The sequence below is a fragment of the Haliotis cracherodii genome, unplaced genomic scaffold (assembly GCF_022045235.1).
Source record: "Haliotis cracherodii isolate W230 unplaced genomic scaffold, xgHalCrac1.p SCAF_5, whole genome shotgun sequence".
NCBI classification, from domain to species: Eukaryota; Metazoa; Mollusca; class Gastropoda; order Lepetellida; family Haliotidae; genus Haliotis; species Haliotis cracherodii.
The window spans coordinates 59,594,009-59,616,529 of record NW_027266308.1 but is presented as its reverse complement, the minus strand read 5'-3'; the positions used below and the strand labels follow the sequence as shown (position 1 = coordinate 59,616,529).

Below are 22,521 nucleotides of genomic sequence, written 5' to 3'. Positions count from 1 at the left end.
GTAAATTATCTCTACCTAACACATTGGGGCGGTTCACTAACCCTTGTGTTTGCAAAATCTTTAAAAAAATAAAAACAAAAGTAACAAAGATTATTTAGTGGCTCGACAATTCTGTATCATTCATATAGATAGGATTATATACAAAATCATCTTTTAAAAAAAATATACTTCAAAACTACCAAACCTCTGCTGGAAACGAATACTTGCAGTTCAAGTAACAAAAATGGCGCTTTGCGAAACGAACAGTGGTCGGATTGACGATTTAAGTGAGAAATTAACATTTTCAAGAGAATAATAATCAGCCTGAAGCAATATTAACTCCATAAATGGCTTTCTGTCATTATTATGCCTTGTCAATATGGAATTAATGTACAAAGGAAGTCAACAGTTTATGTACAGGCTAGACACTTACGATAAAGGGAGACAAGTTTTGGGGAGGTCACTCTTGTATGACAATAGTTCCGTCAAAGTGTTAAATATAATCGATCAACATATTTCACTCTTTTATGGTAATGCTGCTTTTGTTTATTTGTTTGTCTACTCAATTGAGATACAATGACATGCTTCAACCAAGTCAGCGAGCGTGACTAAACGATCCCGTTAGTCGCCTCTTACGACAAGCAGAGTCGCCTTTTACGGCAAGCATGGGTTGCTGAAGACCTATTCTAAACCCGGATCCAAATTCATTATTGTATTGAGAATACTATATTTATTCCATTCTCTTTGCCTTATAAACTACAAGTATAGTGTTGTTATCAATTGCTTACCAACCCGGATATTTACGAGTCGTTACACCAGTTCACAATTGAATAAATACTACAATTCAGAATGAAAGCGGTAAAATAATAATGCTTTGATCAATCATAAATACAAACATGGTTGACGTAGCCCTACAACATGTCTCGTGGACATTCATTTGACAAAGAGGACAGTTAAAACGTTCTCGTGGTGCATTTACAAAGCTTCTTAACACAAGACATGTGCGTGCGCCGCGCAACGATCGATTTAGAGATTTCACAACACAGGGAAACATGAATATATCGTGTCTCGTTGGCTGCGGTTACCTACCGACTCCTTTCCTCGTTCAATATCAGCTCTCTATTTGCCACACCAGGAAGCTACGATCGCCCCGTAGGAAAAGTTAGTGAATGTGAGCCGTGTGATCATTTTGGGACTCAGTTACATATTTTTCTCGAACAAAATACCATTCATACACTCGGGTGAAAAATCACTTTATGGCGACCTACTTCCAGTCTGTCACACACTATAGATAAGGAGGAAAAGATAGAAAATACTCAAATAATGGAATCTTTTTCTTCGCAAATAGAATGTTTACATGGTATTTTCATCATAAGACCTGTATACGTTGCTGAAGTCAATAATGCTTTATTCATCACAGCACTTTAATTGCCGATGTTCGATGATTCCAAAGCAACGTCAAATATCAATATTTTAACAAAACAGTTGTTATTCAATGGTAAATAGTTATAGCACATTAAGTTAATACATTAATGAATGTCGCACCGTGACCTATTTCCTATAGATATCATTTGAATATGTGTTTTAGCACACTTACCTAGTCGCAGTGTATGACTGTCTTCTAACTCTTGTGTGCGCTGTTGGGTAAGGATTTACCGGGAAGTGAAATACGGTGGCGCTGTTTTATGGTTAAGCTGAATCAGTGGCTATAAATAGACGCTCCAACCATTCACATTTCATATCGAACATATTGTTATATCTAACATTGCGTCACATGTCTTACATGTTACACAAGCGGGTCCCAGGGTAATGGGCAGGCAACTAACAAAACCGAACACTGTAGAAAATCAATTCCAGTCATTTACAGAGTGAGTGAGTTCGATTTAACGCAACTCTGCACAGCGAATAGCGGCTACTCAGACGACTGGGCCACACGTGCCCCCTGTAAGTGGTTGACGTTGTAGGGGATTATATTAGACATATATCGTTGGAGCATCATGTCAGGTCATCCTGCATCACATAATTATTGTCTTTTAAATTCTAAGACTCAAAATGCATTTGCCATTAAATAGTTCAATATGTATATGTAATAATTCAATAATCAACTCTTTTTCCCAATTTTATGTGTTTTGTCTACGATTTCACCGTGAATTGTGTCTACGAGTTGGGAGTGTGTCCGAATTCTCAATGGCTACGAATTATTTTGGTCACGACTTCACATACAGCCAAACTAACCAAAAAAAACCAGCAGAAAACGGATGCGGAGATAAATACACAACATTGTAACTGCTTTTCAGGTGACAGACTGATGGCTGGGTATTATTTAGTGAAATTTCTTTTTTCAGAGGAACTGATCGAATTGTAGTTTCGCTAGATCCGGGGGTATGTTGCAAGTCGTGACCGAACCAAATAATAAAAATGCGCAAAATGAACAAAAGGATGTTTTTTTTTGTCATCGCAACAAATGTATTGCATGTCCAATTCAACTTTGATCCTCTAATGCTTCACAAAGGAGTTTTAGCATGGCACAAGTTTGGGAAGACGCTAATGTGAGCATGTTGTTCCTTATGTGTGAGTATACTTGTGTGGTCCCACAAGTCAGAAATATTCATGAAGCATCAAAGCCACCTGTACAAAACAAATCCAGGCACAGCAAATTGTAGTTGAAAGCATGAGAAACAGTCCAGCCACTTTGGACAGGATGACAGAAATACAGCCAGAACAGGCCGTCGTCAAAAGTGATGCCATTTGCTGTGCAGTTGCGTCTCTTTGGCACGCCATATACTTGTGAGTGTGGGTTCGAATCCCGGTTCGCCCCGATTATGTTTCTAGGTTTGTCATCACCACACCCGTGCTGGTGGGTTTCACCAAAGTGGCAAACATCTGAGACCTGCATTACTTCGGGCTTTCCTCCCACACTAAGTTGACATGTTGTGATAATTGGAATACTGTTCACAGCGGCATTAAACTCACAAAATCACAAAATCAGCTTTGGGACAAAGATGGTCCAGTTGTCAGGTTGAATCCTGAAGACATGCAGTGATCATTGCTTCAAATTCCATATTCATCCTGTTTTTTTTATGTATGACCGCCTCCGCGGTACAGTGGCAGAGCGTCAGCCCGGAGATGCCCGGCCGCGTCATACCAAAAGACGTTAAAAGATGGTATTGTTGTTACCCTGTCTGGCGCTCGGCATTAAGCGGATAAAACAAGGACAGGTCGGCTCGGTGTCATAACACTGTGTCTGAGTGGGGTATTCTTGTTAAGCTGCGGCAAGGTATCTCAATGGGCTAGCACTTTAAAATCGGCATTAGTCAGGACTAGTACAAGCAGCCACACAAACACACGCGTGCATGCACATCGCTATATAAGTGCAATAACCTTGGATGCGACGTTAAATCCCATTTCACCTCACCCCACCTTTCATGTATATCATGGGCTCACCAAAGTGCTAAAAGACACACATTAAAATGATATAACTGAAATACTGATCACAGCGCCAAACGACCAGTGAAGATCCCGGATAGAATAGATCTTCAGCAACCCATGCTTGCCGTAAAAGGCGACTATGCTTGTCGTAAGAGGCGACTAACGGGATCGGGTGGTCAGACTCGCTGACTTGGTTGATGCATGTCATCGTATCCCAAATGCGTGGATCGATGCTTATGGCGTCAATCACTGAATTGTCTGGTCCAGATTCGATTATTTACAGACTGTCGTTATATAGCTGGAATATTGCTGAGTGCGGCGTTAAACAACAAACAAACAAACAAACAAACAAAACTTGCATGCTTTGTGACTTCAACTCCCATTCTTTAATATGCATGAGGAGAGGATCACCCCATTAGACCCCCTACTCTGTTTCTATCCATCCTTGTTGTATATTGCTGAGTGCGGCTATAAACAACAAACAAACAAACAAATATCAATGCTGTAGCAATGAGGCTTACTTGTCCATCCGAAAAAACATATTTGATGTAAATATGTCAATTAAAACATTGGCACTGACCAGAGAGCTGAAAAACGATCTTATTGAGAATAATTTATTAATTCTCCACCAATGCATGATACAATTTTATTTCGTAAACTGAAATAAGGTCTAAATGTGATTATCCCTGGCTTCCGGCGGAAGTCACAAGCCTTTCAAAGTCACGTGAGAAAAAACGAGATCTCGTCCTTGATTCTCTGGCTTCCGAAGACGCAAGACGTGGAAAATTTGCGTGCTCGTCTTGTGTTTTTTCATCGTGAGCAATCTTCGATGGTGTTTCGTCAGTCTTGCTCTTTTGTGACTTTTCTTCTTGGCTTACTCTTTTCTTCGGTTTTTTAACCGTCATGAGACCGGATCATTCTTCGGCTTCGGATGGCGAGGATGGAATTCCTGTTAGCCAAAAGCATGGACGCCATGTGCTTGTCAGCCATGAGGCACCCACAACCGCTGGAACCAGCCACGAGGCAAACAATAACCAGAGCCATGAGGCAGTTGGTGACAATGGCAGACCTAAGGATATTGATTTGGAGAATCGAAGCAGGAAACGAAATAGGAAGGACTGGAAAGGCTTCACAATTCCAAAACGGGACCAAGCCATTTCGCGCCATCGTCATCGCAAAAGAAATGACAGTAGCACTAGTAGTTCTCATTCCGATAGCTCGTCTTCCAGCTCAAGTAGTGACACTAGTTCATCAGAATCGTCAGTTTCGGAAGATTGTGACCACAACGATTGTACTGTTAGTACTGATAATCACCGGTATAAGCGTTTCAAGTCCACGGATGATAGGGCTGAACAAGAACTTTCTAACGAACTGCTAGATTATGCACATGAGCATTTTAACCACTACATTAAAGATGAAGTTATCACCAAGAATATATTAGAGGGCTGTCCGACCCCAAAAGGATTTGTGCCACTAGAGCTTGATGAAGAATGGTCAGATATGTTGGAAGAAAAAAGATTTACTGCGGCTAAATCTGTTGAAGCAGGGTTGGGAAAAATCCAATCAAGACTACTCAATGTGATGGGACCACTCGGTCAAGTGTGGCAGACCGTGGATAAAATCAGGGATAAAGGTGGTGAAGAGATTGATGTGAACGCCTTTTTGAATTTAGTTGAAAAGACTGTTTGTTTGTTAGGGCAAGCTAACGTTGCCACTACTTTCTATAGAAGACTGAACATTCTAACAAAGCTGATGAAAAGTCAGAAGAAAGCCCAGAAATTTCTCTCAAAGAATGAGAAAAAGTTCAGTGACAAGAAGGCCTTGTTTGGCAAAGGTTTTTACAAGAAATTGTTAAAGCTGTCCAAGGACAGAAAGAAGAGATTGGACATGGAGAGACAGTTTTCAGACTACAAAAACAAGAGCCACTATGGCTTCAAGAGCTCTACTAGAGGGTTTAGCAGAGGAAACAATCGACCCTTTCACAGAGGGCCCTCATCAAGTTACCAGGGTTACAGAGGTGGGGGCCGGTACAGTACCAACTCTTTCCAGAAGGTGCGATTCACCAACTCGACTAGAAAGCGAGACGGAGGTGGCAGAGGCAGAGAGTTTTCCAGAGGAAGGTATGTATGTTTCACAATATCTAAAGGGAAACACACTGCACAGTCAGTTACAGGACCTAGACTTTCAGGTCATTCAGGCAGATCCCAAACTAGGGGGGGGATTAAAACACTTCATAAAAAATTGGCAAAAGTTGACAAAGGATCATTACTTTCTAAACATTGTTCAAGGGTACAGAATAGAATTCAATCAAATTCCTCAGCAAAAATCAGAACCAACAGAACTAAAGATGCAAAAATCAGAAATGGACATAATGTCTGCAGAGGTAACAAAAATGTTAGAGAAAGGGGCAGTGCAGTGGGTTTCTCCAGTAAGAAACCAATTCGTGAGCACAGTGTTTGTGACCCCAAAGAAAACAGGGGGTCACAGACCAGTGTTCAATGCAAAGAAACTAAACTGTTGTGTTGCTTACCAACACTTCCAAATGGAAGGAATAGTGACGCTGACAGAACTAGTAAACAAGCAGGACTATATGATCAAAATAGATCTCAAAGATGCCTATTTTTGTGTCCCAGTGTGCAACGAGCACAAGAAGTACCTAAGGTTCCGCTGGCAAAACAAACTTTACGAGTTTCAGTGCCTACCCGTCGGACTTGCTTCAGCACCGAGGGTATTCACAAAGCTTTTGAAACCAGTGATTTCTTTCTTACACAGAATAGGAATCCGAGCCCAAATTTATCTAGACAACTTGATTTTGGCCAATCCCCAGAAAGATGCATTGATGATAGACAGGGATTCGACCCTAGAAATTCTAGAGAAACTAGGTTTCGTGGTGAATTGGAAGAAGTCAGTCCTAGAACCATGTCAGATAATAGAGTACTTGGGTTTCACTGTCAACTCGATAGACATGACGTTGGCACTGCCACAGGACAAAGTGACTGGCATTCTTCGACAGTGCGAAATGATGTTGACTCGTTCCAACACAACTAGCGACATTGATAGGCAAACTAACTGCCTCAATGATGGCGGTGCTACCAGCACCACTACACTATCGACATTTACAAATGTTGAGAACGAACGCTCTCCTACCAAAACAAAACTACGAGACAAAAGTGACTTTGACAGTAGAGTCCAAACAGGAACTGAGATGGTGGATACATCATCTCGCCGATTGGAACGGCAAATCTTTTCTCTCGACAGGGCCAGATGTAGTCATAACTACAGATGCCTCGAAATTGGGGTGGGGAGCAGTGTATGGGAAAGTTCGGACAGGTGGAGTGTGGAGTCTCTCCGAGAGAAAACACCACATCAATGTTCTGGAGCTTATGGCTGCTTGGTTATCCATTCAGACATTTGCCAAGAGCAGAACAGATGTACACATCCATCTAAGGATGGACAACCGATCAGCAGTCGCATACCTCAACAAGAAAGGGGGAACGAAGTCCAGGGACTTGTTGACGGTAGCCCAAATGATCTGGGATTTCTGCCTCGAGAGAAAGAACATAATATCGGCCGAATACCTTCCCGGGAAGGACAATGTGGAGGCAGATTGGGAGTCGAGACACCACTCAGACTCCAGCAACTGGAAACTGAAAACAGTTTATTTCAAGCAAATAAACAAAATTTGGGGACCAATAAATGTGGATCTGTTTGCCGACAGACTGAACAGACAGGTGGACAGGTATGTCAGCTGGCGGCCAGATCCGACAGCATGGCAGACGGACGCCTTCCTAATGGAATGGAAGGACATGAAACCGTATGCATTTCCCCCATTCAGATTAATAGGCCGATGCCTAATGAAGGTAAAAAAGGAGAAATCAGAACTCATACTAATAGCTCCCACATGGCAAAGCCAACCGTGGTTCCCTATTCTGATGAGCTTGTTAACAGAGGAGCCAATCCTCCTTCCTCCAGACCCACAGATGTTGTCGTCTCCAGCAGGGGAGACCCACCCCCTGATGGAACAAGGGTCTCTTACCCTTGCAGCTTGGAGAATCTCGGGAGTTGTAACCAGCCAGAAGGCATTTCTGAACCGGCTTCCGAGTTACTCTCCAAATCCAGGCGCTCAGGCACCAGGAACTCTTACAACAGCTCCTGGCAGAAATGGCGTAGTTGGGGTGGGAAATTGACCCACTTCAAGCCTCTGTGGCAAATGTGTTCAACTTTCTCACTCATCTGTATGAATCAGGCTATTCTTACAGCACAATCAATGCAATAAGATCGGCTATTTCAGCTGTTCACCCCCATGTGCAGGGAGAACCAGTAGGTCAAACGAAGGAAATTAAGAACACAATGAGAGCAATATTCAATGAAAGGCCTCCCCAGCCTAAGTATACCGAAACTTGGGACGTTGACACAGTGACAGAGTACATCAAAAGTTTAGGCCCAAACAGTGACTTTCCTGATAAGATTCTTACACAAAAGACGGCGATGTTGTTAGCACTGACGAACGCAAGTAGGGCTTCTGAGTTGCACAAATTAGATCCTAACAATGTTTCAGATTTTGGAGACCACATCGAATTTGTTATTACTAGATTGACAAAAACACGGAAAGTGGGGTCTTGTCCAAGCAAAGTGACCGTTTATTCATCTGACATACCTGAACTTGACCCCACATCAGCAATTAGAGCTTACCTACATAGAACTAAGTGCTGGAGAGTATCTTCAGAGCAGGAACATCAATTGTTCTTGGGATGTTCCAAGCCACATAGACCAGTTGTCACATCAACTGTTTCTAATTGGTTGAAACAGCTGATGAAACAGGCAGGGATTGATACCAAGAAATTCCAGGCTCATTCAACTAGATCAGCGGCTACTTCCAAAGCCAGAAACTTTGGGATGCCAGTCGCTGAAATTATCAAATGTGCAGACTGGTCAAAAGCTAAAACCTTTCATAGATATTATGAAAAAGGCATTAAAAAAACCACCAATGAGAAATTTGCAAACATTGTTCTAAACTAAATGAATCAGATGATATTACAATGCAAAACTGTTAGGATACAGAATTATTAGGGATCAGAACTTTAAACAATCACATTTAGACCTTATTTCAGTTTACAAAATAAAATTGGGAATTTTATAAGCGTGCGGAGCACGCGCAATGAAATTGTAATTTATGAGTAAACTGAAATAAGGTCTAAATCCCTCCCTCTCCACCCTAGTGATTACACATTATGTACTTGAATGAGTCGACTTACATCTTTAGTGAAAGATTTTGAGCTGGATCAGATTATCAAATGATTAATGGTGGAGTCTCAATTTATATGTGAAGAGCTTATTTAGTGAAACCACAAACTCATGAGTGTTTTTTGTTTGCAGTTAGAAGAGTTTGCAGACTATGGATAAAGAAGGATCCACTTAGTGTGTTGTTGCAGTTCTAGTTGGATTGGTTCTATGAAGTGGGATCATAGTACCTGTGTGTTTGGACCACTGATGTGTTCAAGACTTGGTTTACTAGTTGACTTTGTTGTCTTCATATTCTGGTGCAGACTATGAAGAAAGAAGGATCCACTTCGTGTGCTGTTGCAGTTCTAGTTGGATTGGACCACTGATGTGCTCAAGACTTGGTTTACTAGTTGACTTTGTTGTCTTCGTATTCTGGTGCTGAAACTGATACTTGGGCCGATGTCACTGACTTTCCAAGACGTTCGGTTTTGTTGACTCGGTAGGTACTGTACCAGTACCTATTTCCTGTTGAGTAAACTGTTATCACACTTAATATTCTTGTCTTTTCTTCTTCGCTCAGAGAATCAAGGACGAGATCTCGTTTTTTCTCACGTGACTTTGAAAGGCTTGTGACTTCCGCCGGAAGCCAGGGATAATCACATTTAGACCTTATTTCAGTTTACTCATAAAATTACAATTTCATTGCGCGTGCTCCGCACGCTTATAAAATTCCCAATTCTCAGTGCCTTATAAACTATAGTGTAAGTGATGTCACTTATAGTGGTGTCATTTATGGCTTTCATAATATATTTAATGATTGGTGAAAACCAGCCAACTAAAACGTAGTTTGACACTAACCAGGTCCACTGTCTTGTAGCTCCATTGTCTATGAGGCTTGATGTCTGGCACAGAACGGAATCACACTTCCTGCACCGAACTGGATCCCCGGTCACAAGTTGTGGATCATCGGCCAGTGTACCCAGGGGGATGTGCACCACATTGCCATCTATCTTCTTCGTCTTGATGGGGGCCCTGTGTCTAGGGGGAGGGGGAGGTGAAAGGGGAGAGGAACTTGGAGGGCTGCATTTCTCTTGTCTTCTTCCACTAAATACTCTCTTCAGGCTGGACATGACGCCACCCTTCTTCTTGACTGAGAGGAAATAACTTCATAAGAAACCTTGATGTACTGACTGACATTAAACAACAAATGAGACCCACCAGGAGGGGGCCTTATGGGTGAAACATCACATTTTTACTTTTCATTTATTTTAAAACTACAGCAACTTCTGAAGACAAAAATACAATTCACATGCTTCAATTCATTATGTATAACAGAGGACATGACATTAAACATTTGGACTCATTTTCGACTTATGGTTGCTGAAAGGTTTTGAAATAATGTTTTTATTACATTACAAACTAACGAGAGAAAAATGAGAAATTATGGCGATCTTCACTGAAGTAAGTTCACATCAAACTGTCTTTATGACGTCCTAGCAAAATTGTATCTTAGCACCCATTAGGTATATTTTCTCCTGGTGGGCTACAAATGAGAAAAATATTTTTTGGGAGGAGTGTGCCCTTGCTAGGCAAATTTGGAAAAAGTGTTATTTTTTTCTAAATGGGATTTCTTTAAGTTCTTATATTTTCCTAAATTCTGAGGAATTGTGACAGTACATTTTAACATTGCATGAAATTGCATGATGCTAAACCAAGCAACTATGCTTATTCCTCTATGTTGGACCTATTATCAGTGAAAGTCTCCTTACAAAGCACATAACAAAATTGGAAATGCTTAATTCATATTTGGGATTTTTTCCGACATTTACGGTAGACTTGGGGCTGATATGGACCTGGAAGCAAGTCTAGATAAATCCCTGCTTAATGGGTTTTCAAGTGATATTTACAGTTGTTTGGAAGATTAAACTGATAGCTTCCTAAACATTACTGAACAAACAAACTTAGGGATAATGAATATTTTTGGGGATATTTTTGTAGTGAAGACTGAGCAACCACATTTCTTATAAATATCCCCAAAAGTATTCAGGATCCTAACATTTTTTTTTCAGTATACATTAGAATCAGCAATCAAATCTCTCAAAACTGACAAAATGTTACATAAATTGGAGGCCATTGGCAAAGTATGATATAGTCCGAAGACCAATCCCACCTTCTCCCACCCCCCAAAAATGACCAGTCGCTTAAAACTTATTCAACCGACATATAAGGGTAATGTTCCTTTCTCTTTTGCCATGCCAGTCCTAAAAATTAGACCCAATGTTGAAAGCTTTCTTTTCACTTTCACTGGGATCATATCTTCAGTGAAATAACGGTGATCCTTGTTTCCAGACTGACATGGCTATAGTGCTGTAATCCTGACAAATTTATTGAAATTCTTACAAAATATGTAATCGGTAACACAATTATTGTAATTTGAAATACATTGGAGATAATGAGACATACCCCCGTATGAGGTAGCGTTTTGTTGTAGTCCACCAGATGCCTGTGCTGGTACTGATGCTGCGGACTTCTTTTTCCTTCTTTTTGCCTCCATCTTGGGAAGACCTTGGACGTTGATCATCTTCCTGTAGGAGTCTTCTATGGTGGGGTCATAGTTTTCTACAAACGTGTCTTGCACTAGACGCAAGGTGACAGACGACTTGCCCACCCCACCTGTTCCTAGGGTAGCTAGCTGCAATGTTAAAGTGGAATGACATTAAACAGGGGCGTAACTAATGGAAATTAAAATCTTAACTTCACAGATTGCTTTTTGAATCAGGAACACACAAAATAATTTAGACAACAGAGTGAAATCTGTGCCATCACTTAGCGGAAGAACACATCACAAGAAGCAAGACTCATACTTTAATCAGCCAATCAGGAAATGTATTCTGTTATCGGGTGTGGCCTAAACTTGGAAACATATACACCAACAGAGACCATATACCAATATATGGTCTTTGACACCTGACACCAGAACAGCAAAAACAATTCCTTGATTAACCAATCTGTTGTAAAGTGACTAAATCCTGAACCTGTTCAGGTTTCACAGAATATGATTTCATTTCTCTTCTGTGCATGAATAGCCACTCTGTACCTTGTATTCAATGCCTTGACGTGGGATTGTCCTGAGTAACGCTTCAATGGCTTCAGTGACGTTTTCCCCTGTTTTGGCCGATGTCTCCTTGAAGGGAACGTTCTTCTTGGTGACCAGATCGTTACCCTCCGCTGTGGAAACAACTCGCTGGACATCCAGATCAGACTTGTTACCGCAAAGAACCTGTATAATATATAAAATAAATAGAAAACATACATACGCTTTTTGGTAGGACTGGTCATCTATTGTAGGGGGTGGTGGGTCAGAGAGGGCCACCAAAAAATATGCTAGTCTCCAGGGGAGGGTAATGAAAATAATACACATATTTGCGGAGAGTGATGAAAATGGACATTTTATGATAAAATATAGAGTGCTTTTGCGTTTTGTCTTTTTGGAGAGGGTCATGAAACAAATGTACAAGGACATGGGGAGGGTCATCCAAAAATATGACAAGCATTTGGGAAGGGTAATTATTTTCAGGACATTGATCTGACTCCCTTTACTAAATGATCGGTTCCTAAGTGAGAGTGTTGATTTTGATGCCACTTTTACCACTCCACCAGCAATAGATCCGTGAAGATTCCGGGGTAGAATAGGTCTTCAGCAACCTATGCTTGCCGTAAAAGGTGACTACGCTTGTCGTAAAAGGCGACTAACAGGATCGGGTGGTCAGGCTCGCTGACTTGGTTGATTCATGTCATCGATACAAACTGCGTGGATCGATGCTCATGATATTAATAACTGGATTGTCTGGTCCAGACTTGATTATTTACAGACCGCCGTCATATAGCTTGAATATTGCTGAGTGCGGCGTTAAACAACAAACCAACCAACCAGCCAACCAACCTCCAGCAATATCAAAACTGGAGACATTAGAATCTGGCTTCACTCATTATAACCATGTGGGGAATTGAGCCCTGTCAGTCTTTGGCGTGCCAAGTGAACACTTATACCACAAGCTTAGGCCTCAGCCCTTCAAAGTGAAAAGAACCATATTGATGGACACAAATGTCTTTCCTTGATGACTGTACTGTTATGATATAACTGTAATATTGTTCCCAGTGAAACACATTTACTCATTTACTCGAAAATAAAATATTATACCCACAGCATATATTTTTTCTCCCTGTTTTTACTTCATCGAAGGACTCCCTGTTCGTGATGTCGTACACGATGATGAAGCCTTGAGCTAACCGAGGGTACTGATCTCGCATTGCGGAGTACTCTTCCTGCCCGGCCGTGTCGAGGATGTCCAGCATACATTCCTGAAGCAAAGATACTAACTGTAGTTACAGAATTTGTGTCTGCCATGTTGAACACAACATTGGCAGTCTCTGCAGGTTCCTTTTAGGTAAGATAATGTAACGATAATGGCCAAAAGTTCGTTTTTGATGTATACCCGATTGTCCCGTGTAAAATATTTCTTTTCTTGTATTATATTTCCTTTCTTGTATTATATTTCCTGTCTTGTATTGTATTTCTTTTCTTGTCTTGTATTTCCTATCTTGTATTGTATTTCTTTTCTTGTATTGCATTTCCTATCTTGTATTGTATTTCTTTTCTTGTATTGTATTTCCTATCTTGTATTGTATTTGTATCTTGTATTGTATTTCCTATATTGTATTGTATTTCCTATCTTGTAGTGTATTTGTATCTTGTATTGTATTTCCTATCTTGTATTGTATTGCTTTTCTTGTATTGTATTTCCTATCTTGTAGTGTATTTCCTATCTTGTAGTGTATTTCCTATCTTGTATTATATTTCCTATCTTGTATTGTATTTCCTATCTTGTATTGTGTTTTCTTTCTTGTATTGTATTTCCTATCTTGTATTGTACTTCCAATCTTGTATTGTATTCCCTATCTTGTATTGTAGTTCTTTTCTTGTATTGTATTTCCTATCTTATACTGTATTCCTATCTTGTATTGTATTTCCTATCTTGTATTATATTTCCTATCTTGTATTGTATTTCTTTTCTTGTATTGTATTTCCTATCTTGCATTGTATTTCCTATCTTGTATTGTATTTCCTATCGTGTATTGTATTTCCTATTTTGTACTGTATTCCTATCTTGTATTGTATTTCCTATCTTGTATTGTATTTCTTATCTTGTATTGTATTTTCTTTCTTGCATTGTCTAGGATGTCTAGCATACATTCCTGAAGCAATCAGAATTGTTTTATCTTTCGTGGCAGCCATATTGAAAATCAGATTTGTTAAATCACTTAAAGATCTCATCAGCAGCACAAGTTTCAGACAATGATTCTACTGTGTTGTATTTGACCACTGCAATTAAAAAGATCAAATTCTGAAAAATGCAAACGAATAAAAAACATGCTGACATCAATACTATGTTTTCACAAGTATATCAGGTATAATTCCAGAGTCGTCAAATAAATATCAAACTGGCTTAAATTCAGACTTCATAAACAAAACAGTTTTCAAAAAATGTCCAAAAAGAGATTCTAGGGTATCTTCTCCAACACCCCATCAATCTTCCAGGGCCAAGGTAGCAGTTGCCATGACACCCAAAATGTACCATGAATGCCTAATCACTGTTAGGCCACACTTATCTTTGAACTTGGTTTACAAATCCACTGGCTCCCAAAAACATGAAATGTGAAAAAAGAGCAGTTGGGTTAATATTACACCGACCAGAATGAAGGAAAATGCCAAAAAACACACACAAACCTCATTTTCTGCCGCTGTCAATATAAATATATTATTTATCATAATTAAACCAGTTGAAAAATTATATAATAAAAACTCCCACCCACATTTTTCTTTTTTATATTTCATTCTTTATGCATACCGGTACTTAACATTTTAAGAAAAGAAAAAAAAATGAAATTTGGATGTTTCTTCTTGAAACAATCAACCAAAGTCATCAGTATACCAGTCATAGTATTATTAAAGCAAATTTATTAATATAATTTCGTATGGATTTTTAATTCAGGTGCATATTGATTGATACAAATTTTGTTATTAATTCTGTGTATTTATCTGTCATCTGTCATGGCTGTCTCACCATCTTATCCTCATCGATCTCCTCATCTGAGGATGGGTCAGAGTAAATGTCTTCTTCCTCGTCATCTCCAAGGTATACAAAATTGCTGCCGAAATCCATCTGTAATCATCAATAAAAACATTGTCATATTGCTATTGCCAAATACTAATTACACACAAGTATATTGTTTCATGGGCTTGACTTGTCTAATCCCCTACCGGTCACTGAATCCCCATCCTTGCCTCAAATGGCTGGCAAAACAAAGATTTTACAAACAAATAAGTTGTATCATTGATATTCCAAGAAATGTCATGCCTGTTTGGTGACAAGCAATATAAGAGATTAAAAGTGGTAAGGGGTGGTGGGACAGCCTAGCCGTAAAAGTGCCCGGATTTGATACCCCATGGGTATGTGTGAAGCACATTTCTGGTGTCCCCTAATCTCCTTCAAATCCGATCTTAGTTCTCATTACTCCGACCTTTGTTTTTAGAAGATTCGGAAAACCTCTATTTTGTTAAATATAAATGCTAAACTAACAAGAAAAAAAGTGAGCATGGCTCACTAATACCCCCGACCCGCCTAGTCTGTCAGTAGGTTCAAATTAAATAGCTAGGATAGTGTTAGGGTTTGAAAAATTCATAAAAAAATGGACAAAGTTTTCGGACGGGCGGACAGACGTATAACTATATACCCCCGACTTTTTGTCGGGGGTATAAAAATAAGGCATGCAATCCATTAAATGAGGTTATAACTAACGCTGCACACATGACAACATTACTGTTTCAAGAAAACAAAACAATCAGAAATATATTTTGCATTTATTTTTGTTTATTCTACAATGATTTACAAAAAGATATGTCTTTGCCATCTCTACTAACCTCTCATCTTTGCCACCGACCCCCCCCCCACTTACTTTCCAACTTTGTTTCCTTCACAGAAGTCCCTCTTAGTCTCCTCTTCATCAGCTACCCATCTTAGCCTCCTCTGCAAACTACCTATCTTTGCCTCCTCCACCAACTATCCATCTTTGCCTTCTCCACCAACTACCCATCTTAGCCTCCTCCACCAACTACCCATCTTAGCCTCCTCTGCAAACTACCCATCTTTGCCTCCTCCACCAACTATCCATCTTTGCCTCCTCCACCAACTACCCACCTTAGCCTCCTCCACCAACTACCCATCTTTGCCTCCTCCACCAACTACCCATCTTTGCCTCCCCCACCAACTACCCACCTTAGCCTCCCCCACCAACTACCCATCTTTGTCTCCTCCACCAACTACCCATCTTTGCCTCCTCCACCAACTACCCACCTTAGCCTCCCCCACCAACTACCCATCTTTGCCTCCTCCACCAACTACCCATCTTAGCCTCCTCCACCAACTACCCATCTTTGCATCCTCCATCAACTACCCACCTTAGCCTCCCCCACCAACTACCCATCTTTAAAGGCTCCTCTACCCACTACCCATCTAAGCCTCCTCTACCAACTACCCACCTTAGCCTCCTCCACCAACTACCCATCTTAGCCTCCTCCACCAACTACCCATCTTTGCATCCTCCATCAACTACCCACCTTAGCCTCCCCCACCAACTACCCATCTTTAAAGGCTCCTCTACCCACTACCCATCTAAGCCTCCTCTACCAACTACCCACCTTAGCCTCCTCCACCAACTACCCATCTTTGCCTCCTCCACCAACTACCCATCTTTGCCTCCCCCACCAACTACCCACCTTAGCCTCCCCCACCAACTACCCATCTTTGTCTCCTCCACCAACTACCCATCTTTGCCTCCTCCACCAACTACCCACCTTAGCCTCCCCCACCAACTACCCATCTTAGCCTCCTCCACCAACTACCCATCTTAGCCTCCTCCACCAACTACCCATCTTTGCATCCTCCATCAACTACCCACCTTAGCCTCCCCCACCAACTACCCATCTTTAAAGGCTCCTCTACCCACTACCCATCTAAGCCTCCTCTACCAACTACCCACCTTAGCCTCCTCTACCAACTACCCATCTTAGCCTCCTCTACCAACTACCCATCTTTGCATCCTTCACCAACTACCCATTTTGGCCTACACCCTACCTCACCCTACCCATACATACACCCCAATCTATTCTCCCATCCTGTCATCTTTTACCAGGGTGACCAGTAAGCATAAAGATTTCACTTTACAAATCTGTACATAAGTATGGACAACGCCCATGTCGGGAATGTCTGTCCATCCATGCGTACAGTAGTTATAGCATTAGTTAAGGCATGCGGTAGGCCTAGGGCAGTATGACATAATAGTGGGTTCGTCAATACTCCCATAACAGGGCAAATCAACAATAGAACCTTCCTCATAATAAATTCATGAATACGTAATGTATAGCGCGATGAGTTATCGATAGTTTCTAGTACTATCTACCGTTATTAGAGAATCAGGAATTTCACAACAGCCCGGAAGTGTTTCGCGTGGGTAGAGAGCGTTCTCAGCTCAGCACAGGCCCGATCGATGTTCCAACTTACGTTCGTAAAAGGAACGCGCACTTGAGTCTAAAGACATGCGATTGTCTTCCAACAGTATCTGTTACTGAATTAAGCGTAAATTCACATTGCCCCAGTTCATATCATACTTAGCGATCTATACAAGTGCCCGTCGTAGACACATATATATCCGCTTTTTGTTCCTAAGCACAGGACCATGTATAATAACTAATGATAACAAACAAACTCGCAGACGAGGCCGGTGTTAGGCCTCACACATGTACATAATATTGTGTGCCAGTCACTGTGAAGCGATGTCAGTTGATTATTATTTCTACCGCCTCCGTGGTCTATTGGTTGAGCGTCCGCCCGGAGAGCGGAAGGTCCGGAGTTCGATCCCCGGCCGCGTCATACCAAAAGACGTTAAAAGATGGTACTTGTTGTTACCCTGTCTGGCGCTCGGCATTAGGGGGCCTAAACAAGGACTGGTCGCCTCGGAGTCAGTATACTGTGTCTGAGTTGGGTATTCATGTTAAACTGCGGCATGGTATCTCAGTGGGCTAGCACTATAAATCGGCATCTGTCCGGTCTAGTACAAGCAGCCACACAAACACAACCGTGCATGCACGTCGCTATATAAGTGCAATAATCTTGAACGCGACGTTAAACCCCATTTCACCTCACGTCACCTGATTATTTGAACGATGCACACTTGCGGAGCCAACATACCTTGTTTCTGTGAATGTCTTTCTTCCAACTCAGGTGTATTTCTCGTTTGAGAGATTGGCAAAATCCTATTTCTGTCGAGTTCTTCGTCGCATTTATATATTGAACGTCATCTGTTATATTTAGCCTAGCAATTTGATTGGCTAGACTGAATCAGTTGCTATAGGTTCTACTACACCAAATCAGAACCAGTTTGGACAGCCTTCAGTGCAGATCGAGAGATATCTGCAGGCTGTGATTGGAGGATATTCTGTAAGATTTTTATGTCTTTCAAATGTACATCCATCCAGTTATTAAAACTGACCATGTTTTTCTATATTTAGTACTGTCTTTTTCAACATGATGACTTATGCTGAATGTGACCACAGCTATTTTCAAGTAGGTGATATTTGGTGCGAAGCTGGGGGTGGTGTGTTTAGCTTCCGGTACTCGGAAAAGGAGCTGGCTAAGCTAGTCATTTTTATTTTTTTTATTGCTGCTCTAGGGCTAAACTGTGCACACACATACAGGTAATAGCTGTTGAATGCTTAGTTATTTTTAAAAAAATCATAACGTTACTATAGAAGTCTATGGGAAAACATTTGGTTGTGTGTAACCTGTAAATAGATTCAATAACAATTCCACGTGGTCAGCTAAACCGAATATGTCTTTCCGGTTGAAATTGTGCAAGCGTGTGTAGTAAAACTACTACGAACCGAAGCAGGTATCCTGAAACAGATGTAGTACACATTTTGAAACCGTACAAAGAATGGATTATTGTACAACACTATTAAGCCATTGAAATGTATCATGTATGTGAATAGTCCGTTTTCTCAAAATCATTCTGAGGCAACGGTGCATTTTACAGATTTTCAAAGGGTTGCAAATATGGCGGAATAGGGGACAACTGAAGGTGGGATTCGGGTGAGGGTCGGGGCAATCTCATTAAAATCAAATCTGAGTTATCGCTTTGTTTAACGGTAGCGAGAACTAAGATCTGATTTTACTGAGATTGGGGTCGGGGTTACATTAGATTTTGAGGGTTGGGAATACTGTATTGGGGTAGCGGCGGCGGGTATATTAACTGGCTTACACCGGTGTCAAACAGTTCGCAGTTAGAACTTAGGGACTGGTAATTTATTTTAGGGAGGGGGGCGATGAAATTAGAGGGGGAAGGGGGAGTTCATAAAAATGGGGGTTCAGCAAAATATTATACAGTCCAAAGACCAATCTCGCCGCTTAACTCTATAATACATGACCAGTCCCTGGCGTGACAGACACCAATTTAAATAACAGGCTACTGGCATAGATCTCAAAGAGTTTACTCAAAACGGAATTATTTTGAATCAGGATAAACACATGCCGAACAACGGGCTTGCTCGCATGCTAGCTACTATTGCCATTCAGTCAATTCTTTTGTGTGGATACAAGCTAAACATTTCCTCGTGTGCTACCGACAAAATATTACAGACTGTCACAACTGCGCAATGTTTCCTGCGTGGGTACATTTCACGGGAGGCTCAAGGGGAATCCCCTAACGTGTTTTGAGCAGTGAACAGCGAATGGGCCAAGCAATGAGGCGAACTGACGCCACGCTGTCAGTGATTGATTGAGTGAGTGAGTACGGTTTTACGCCGCTTTAAGCAATATTCCAGCATTATCACCACGAGAGAAACGTACTTCACACATTGTACCAATAGGAGGAATCGAACACGGGTCTTCGGTGAATTGAACGAACACTTTAACCACTAGGCTACCCAGTGTGAAAGGACCACTTGAGAATTAAATGTCCCCTCTGTTACCAAAAACTGAAGAATCCTCATGAAACACGATTTGAAATGAAATTGGAAGCAATTATCTCCTTTTGTGTCCAGCAGGAGATCAATTTTGTTTTACTGTATTATATCTTAGTGTCTGTCTTCGTAGCTCGGAAGATATAAAACAATCGAAGTAGCCGTACTGTTAAATTCCACCAAATAAAAATAGGGATTTTTACCGTTATAAAAAAACAAGTTGATAAGAGATAAAAAATACTGTGTTTTCAGTGTAGAGCTAGGTTACCTGTAGATTTAACCGCGCTTAATTGAATTTGTAACCGAACGTGCAGCTTGAGGTTTCGAATATGAGCATTTCTGATTAAATGCAATGTTTTTATACTTACCTGACGCTACACAGTGCTGTACTTTATACTTTTTTATACTTACCTGACGCTACACCGATATCACTGTGTAACGTCGGGTAAGGTAAAACGTTAAATTTAGCGCGGTTAAATATTCCTACCCCAATAAACTCACACAAAGTGAAAGTCAACTCTTATAATTCACCTTTTTTAACCTCGACTTTATGTTCACAACAACCAGCTGTATCGCGGAATAAAATAGTTAAAAGAGAGGTGGCGTTAGAGTATGTATGCTCAACTTGCTCTACAGGAACATCTGTTGTAGTTTGTTTACAACAAATGTATTAAGAAAATATCATCATTAGGAGAGAAAGGTGTGTTAAGAACTACCTCACTTAGTGGGAGAGATTTCCGAAGTTGTTAATGTACCCGTGGCAGTTACATGTGTTGGTCATCATTGATCATGTGACTGTGAGCGACTATAGTTTTGGCAGAGTGTGCAACGTACGCGCATTACTGAGGGAAAGGTATGTGCAGTTGTAGTATTTAAAGCGCTGTTGACCAAGGTTACTGCTAAATATAACAGCTCGCAGTCCCCTGACTGTCGATTCTTATCCGGATTGTAACCACGCGATTAAAACTCAATGATCATTTTTATAGCTAAGAAAAGCGTATGTTGGAATTTTTGGCATTACTGAAGTACTATTCCTATCTTCGGAATGGCTTGTTTTCACTTTATAAGTACACTTTATTTATACATGTAGCTATCTTCGTTAATTAATCATTGCGATATTTCATGATTCCATTTCAAGTGGCAAGGACTACAGTTCCATGTGGTATTATTACAAGAGAATCATGTTATGTTCCCCATTACTTGTATATATTCATGTGGAGTTAGAAAGACAAAGGGTAGACACTTGGGAAAATTCTATCTTTTATTTCATTATTTCTCCCCAGGGGGAGTGGGCCAGTCCTGGAAGTACTGCAATACCAGGTCAACCCGTGGCAAGGAGACGCAAGCCCTCACTTTGCCCACAACTAAATATCAGTTTAATATCGATGTCCCAGTGAAGGACATATCAGATATTGAGCTGATAAGAACACATACTTTTTTTTCTTTTTTATAAGACAATTTAATCAGTAGAAATGAAAGTACAGATGCGGACAGCGCAAAAAGCATACCACACCACTTTAAAATCAAACTATCAGAAAAGGGCGTGAAGTGGCAGCAGCTATAACAGAAGTAAAACTAAAGAAGAAATAATCATTATTTTTACTGTTGAAAATGAATGGTTAGATTTTTAGGAAAGAAATAATCACATAGGTAGTGTATAGTGGCGAGACACATTTCCCACAATGAGCATAAAGTCTGAACACAGAGTTTTACAGAGTCATCAGAATGTCCATAATCACTTACTTATCTCTGTAATGCGTGGTTCAAGTCTGCTTGTGTCACTGGTACCCTAAAGAATTCATGTGGCATATCCTGTGGAACTATATAGTCTTTGGGATGTTCCTTCACTTTGGCATAAACTACCATCTCAAGCAAACGCCTAGGCTTGGCTTCCTTTAAGGTTCTGTTTTCAGGCGATCCTTTACAAAAACGTCCATACTGCGTGCGTCTATATAGATTTCCGGTTCTTTCTTGTTTGTCCTGGTCACTTTCGTTCGAATCCAGGATGTTTTCTCCTCATTACTGGAACTGTCTCTACTACTGGCACCTCTCCCCTGAATAGCTCTCATTTCTGTAGATGCTCTGTGTACTGCTGGTACTGTGACAACAACCTCCTTGACCTGGTTATCTTCGAGGTCAGAGCTGAGAACACTTGAAAGGCTCTCCATGTCGTCATCATCATCTGTAGCACTATCGAGTTCATCTTTTTCTTCTATCTGTTCTTCCCAACTGGGCTGACTCTGAGATGGAGGTTCCTGTAATGTAGAGAGTTCGGAATCATCATCCTTGTGTCTTTGAATATCTTCTTCACCAGCATTCTCCCCAGGCATGTCCATGGTCGCCATGGCAGCATCCATCTGGGAAGGCATGTCCATAACAGTAGGTAACATATCCTTCTCCACAGTGGCCTCCTTCTAATTTCCCGAGAGTTCCGTTTTTACTAAACGAACACCTGTGAAAACGTCCTCACCATCTATCACATGGTATTCCCTGAGCACTTCAATAACCTTTCCATACTTCCCAAAGAAGTCCTGGAGGAAGACACTCCTGATGGTGGCATGGAGCCAGTGTACACGAAGTACCACCATATATTTCCCATATGAATAAAAGTATAGCTTATTGTTACCACAAGTCACACTTTTTAGATCTAGGAGAGAGTCGACATCCGCCACAGTCCTCATAGTAAGGTAGACATGTCCAAAGTGCTCTGTCCTCCATACTACCACATAGGCACTTGCTTTAAATCCCGGAACAGAAGCCTTTAACACATCCATAAAATCCTGAAGTGTGGAGACTTTTCCAGTGTAATAGAC

The 22,521-nt window shown here is 40.9% G+C and overlaps 1 protein-coding gene and 1 pseudogene across 1 annotated transcript; one reads left to right on the top strand and one right to left on the bottom strand.

The window, feature by feature from the left end:
- The first annotated feature begins 4,311 nt into the window (after nucleotides 1-4,311).
- LOC139443797 (uncharacterized) lies at nucleotides 4,312-7,595 on the top strand. The gene is made up of 3 exons (XM_071224712.1): nucleotides 4,312-5,528; nucleotides 6,181-6,329; nucleotides 6,667-7,595. Exons 1-3 carry the CDS (start codon nucleotides 4,312-4,314, stop codon nucleotides 7,593-7,595), a joined length of 2,295 nt encoding a protein of 764 aa, XP_071080813.1.
- A 13,396-nt stretch (nucleotides 7,596-20,991) lies between these two features.
- LOC139444437 (U2 spliceosomal RNA) lies at nucleotides 20,992-21,169 on the bottom strand (annotated as a pseudogene).
- Between the last annotated feature and the right edge of the window lie 1,352 nt (nucleotides 21,170-22,521).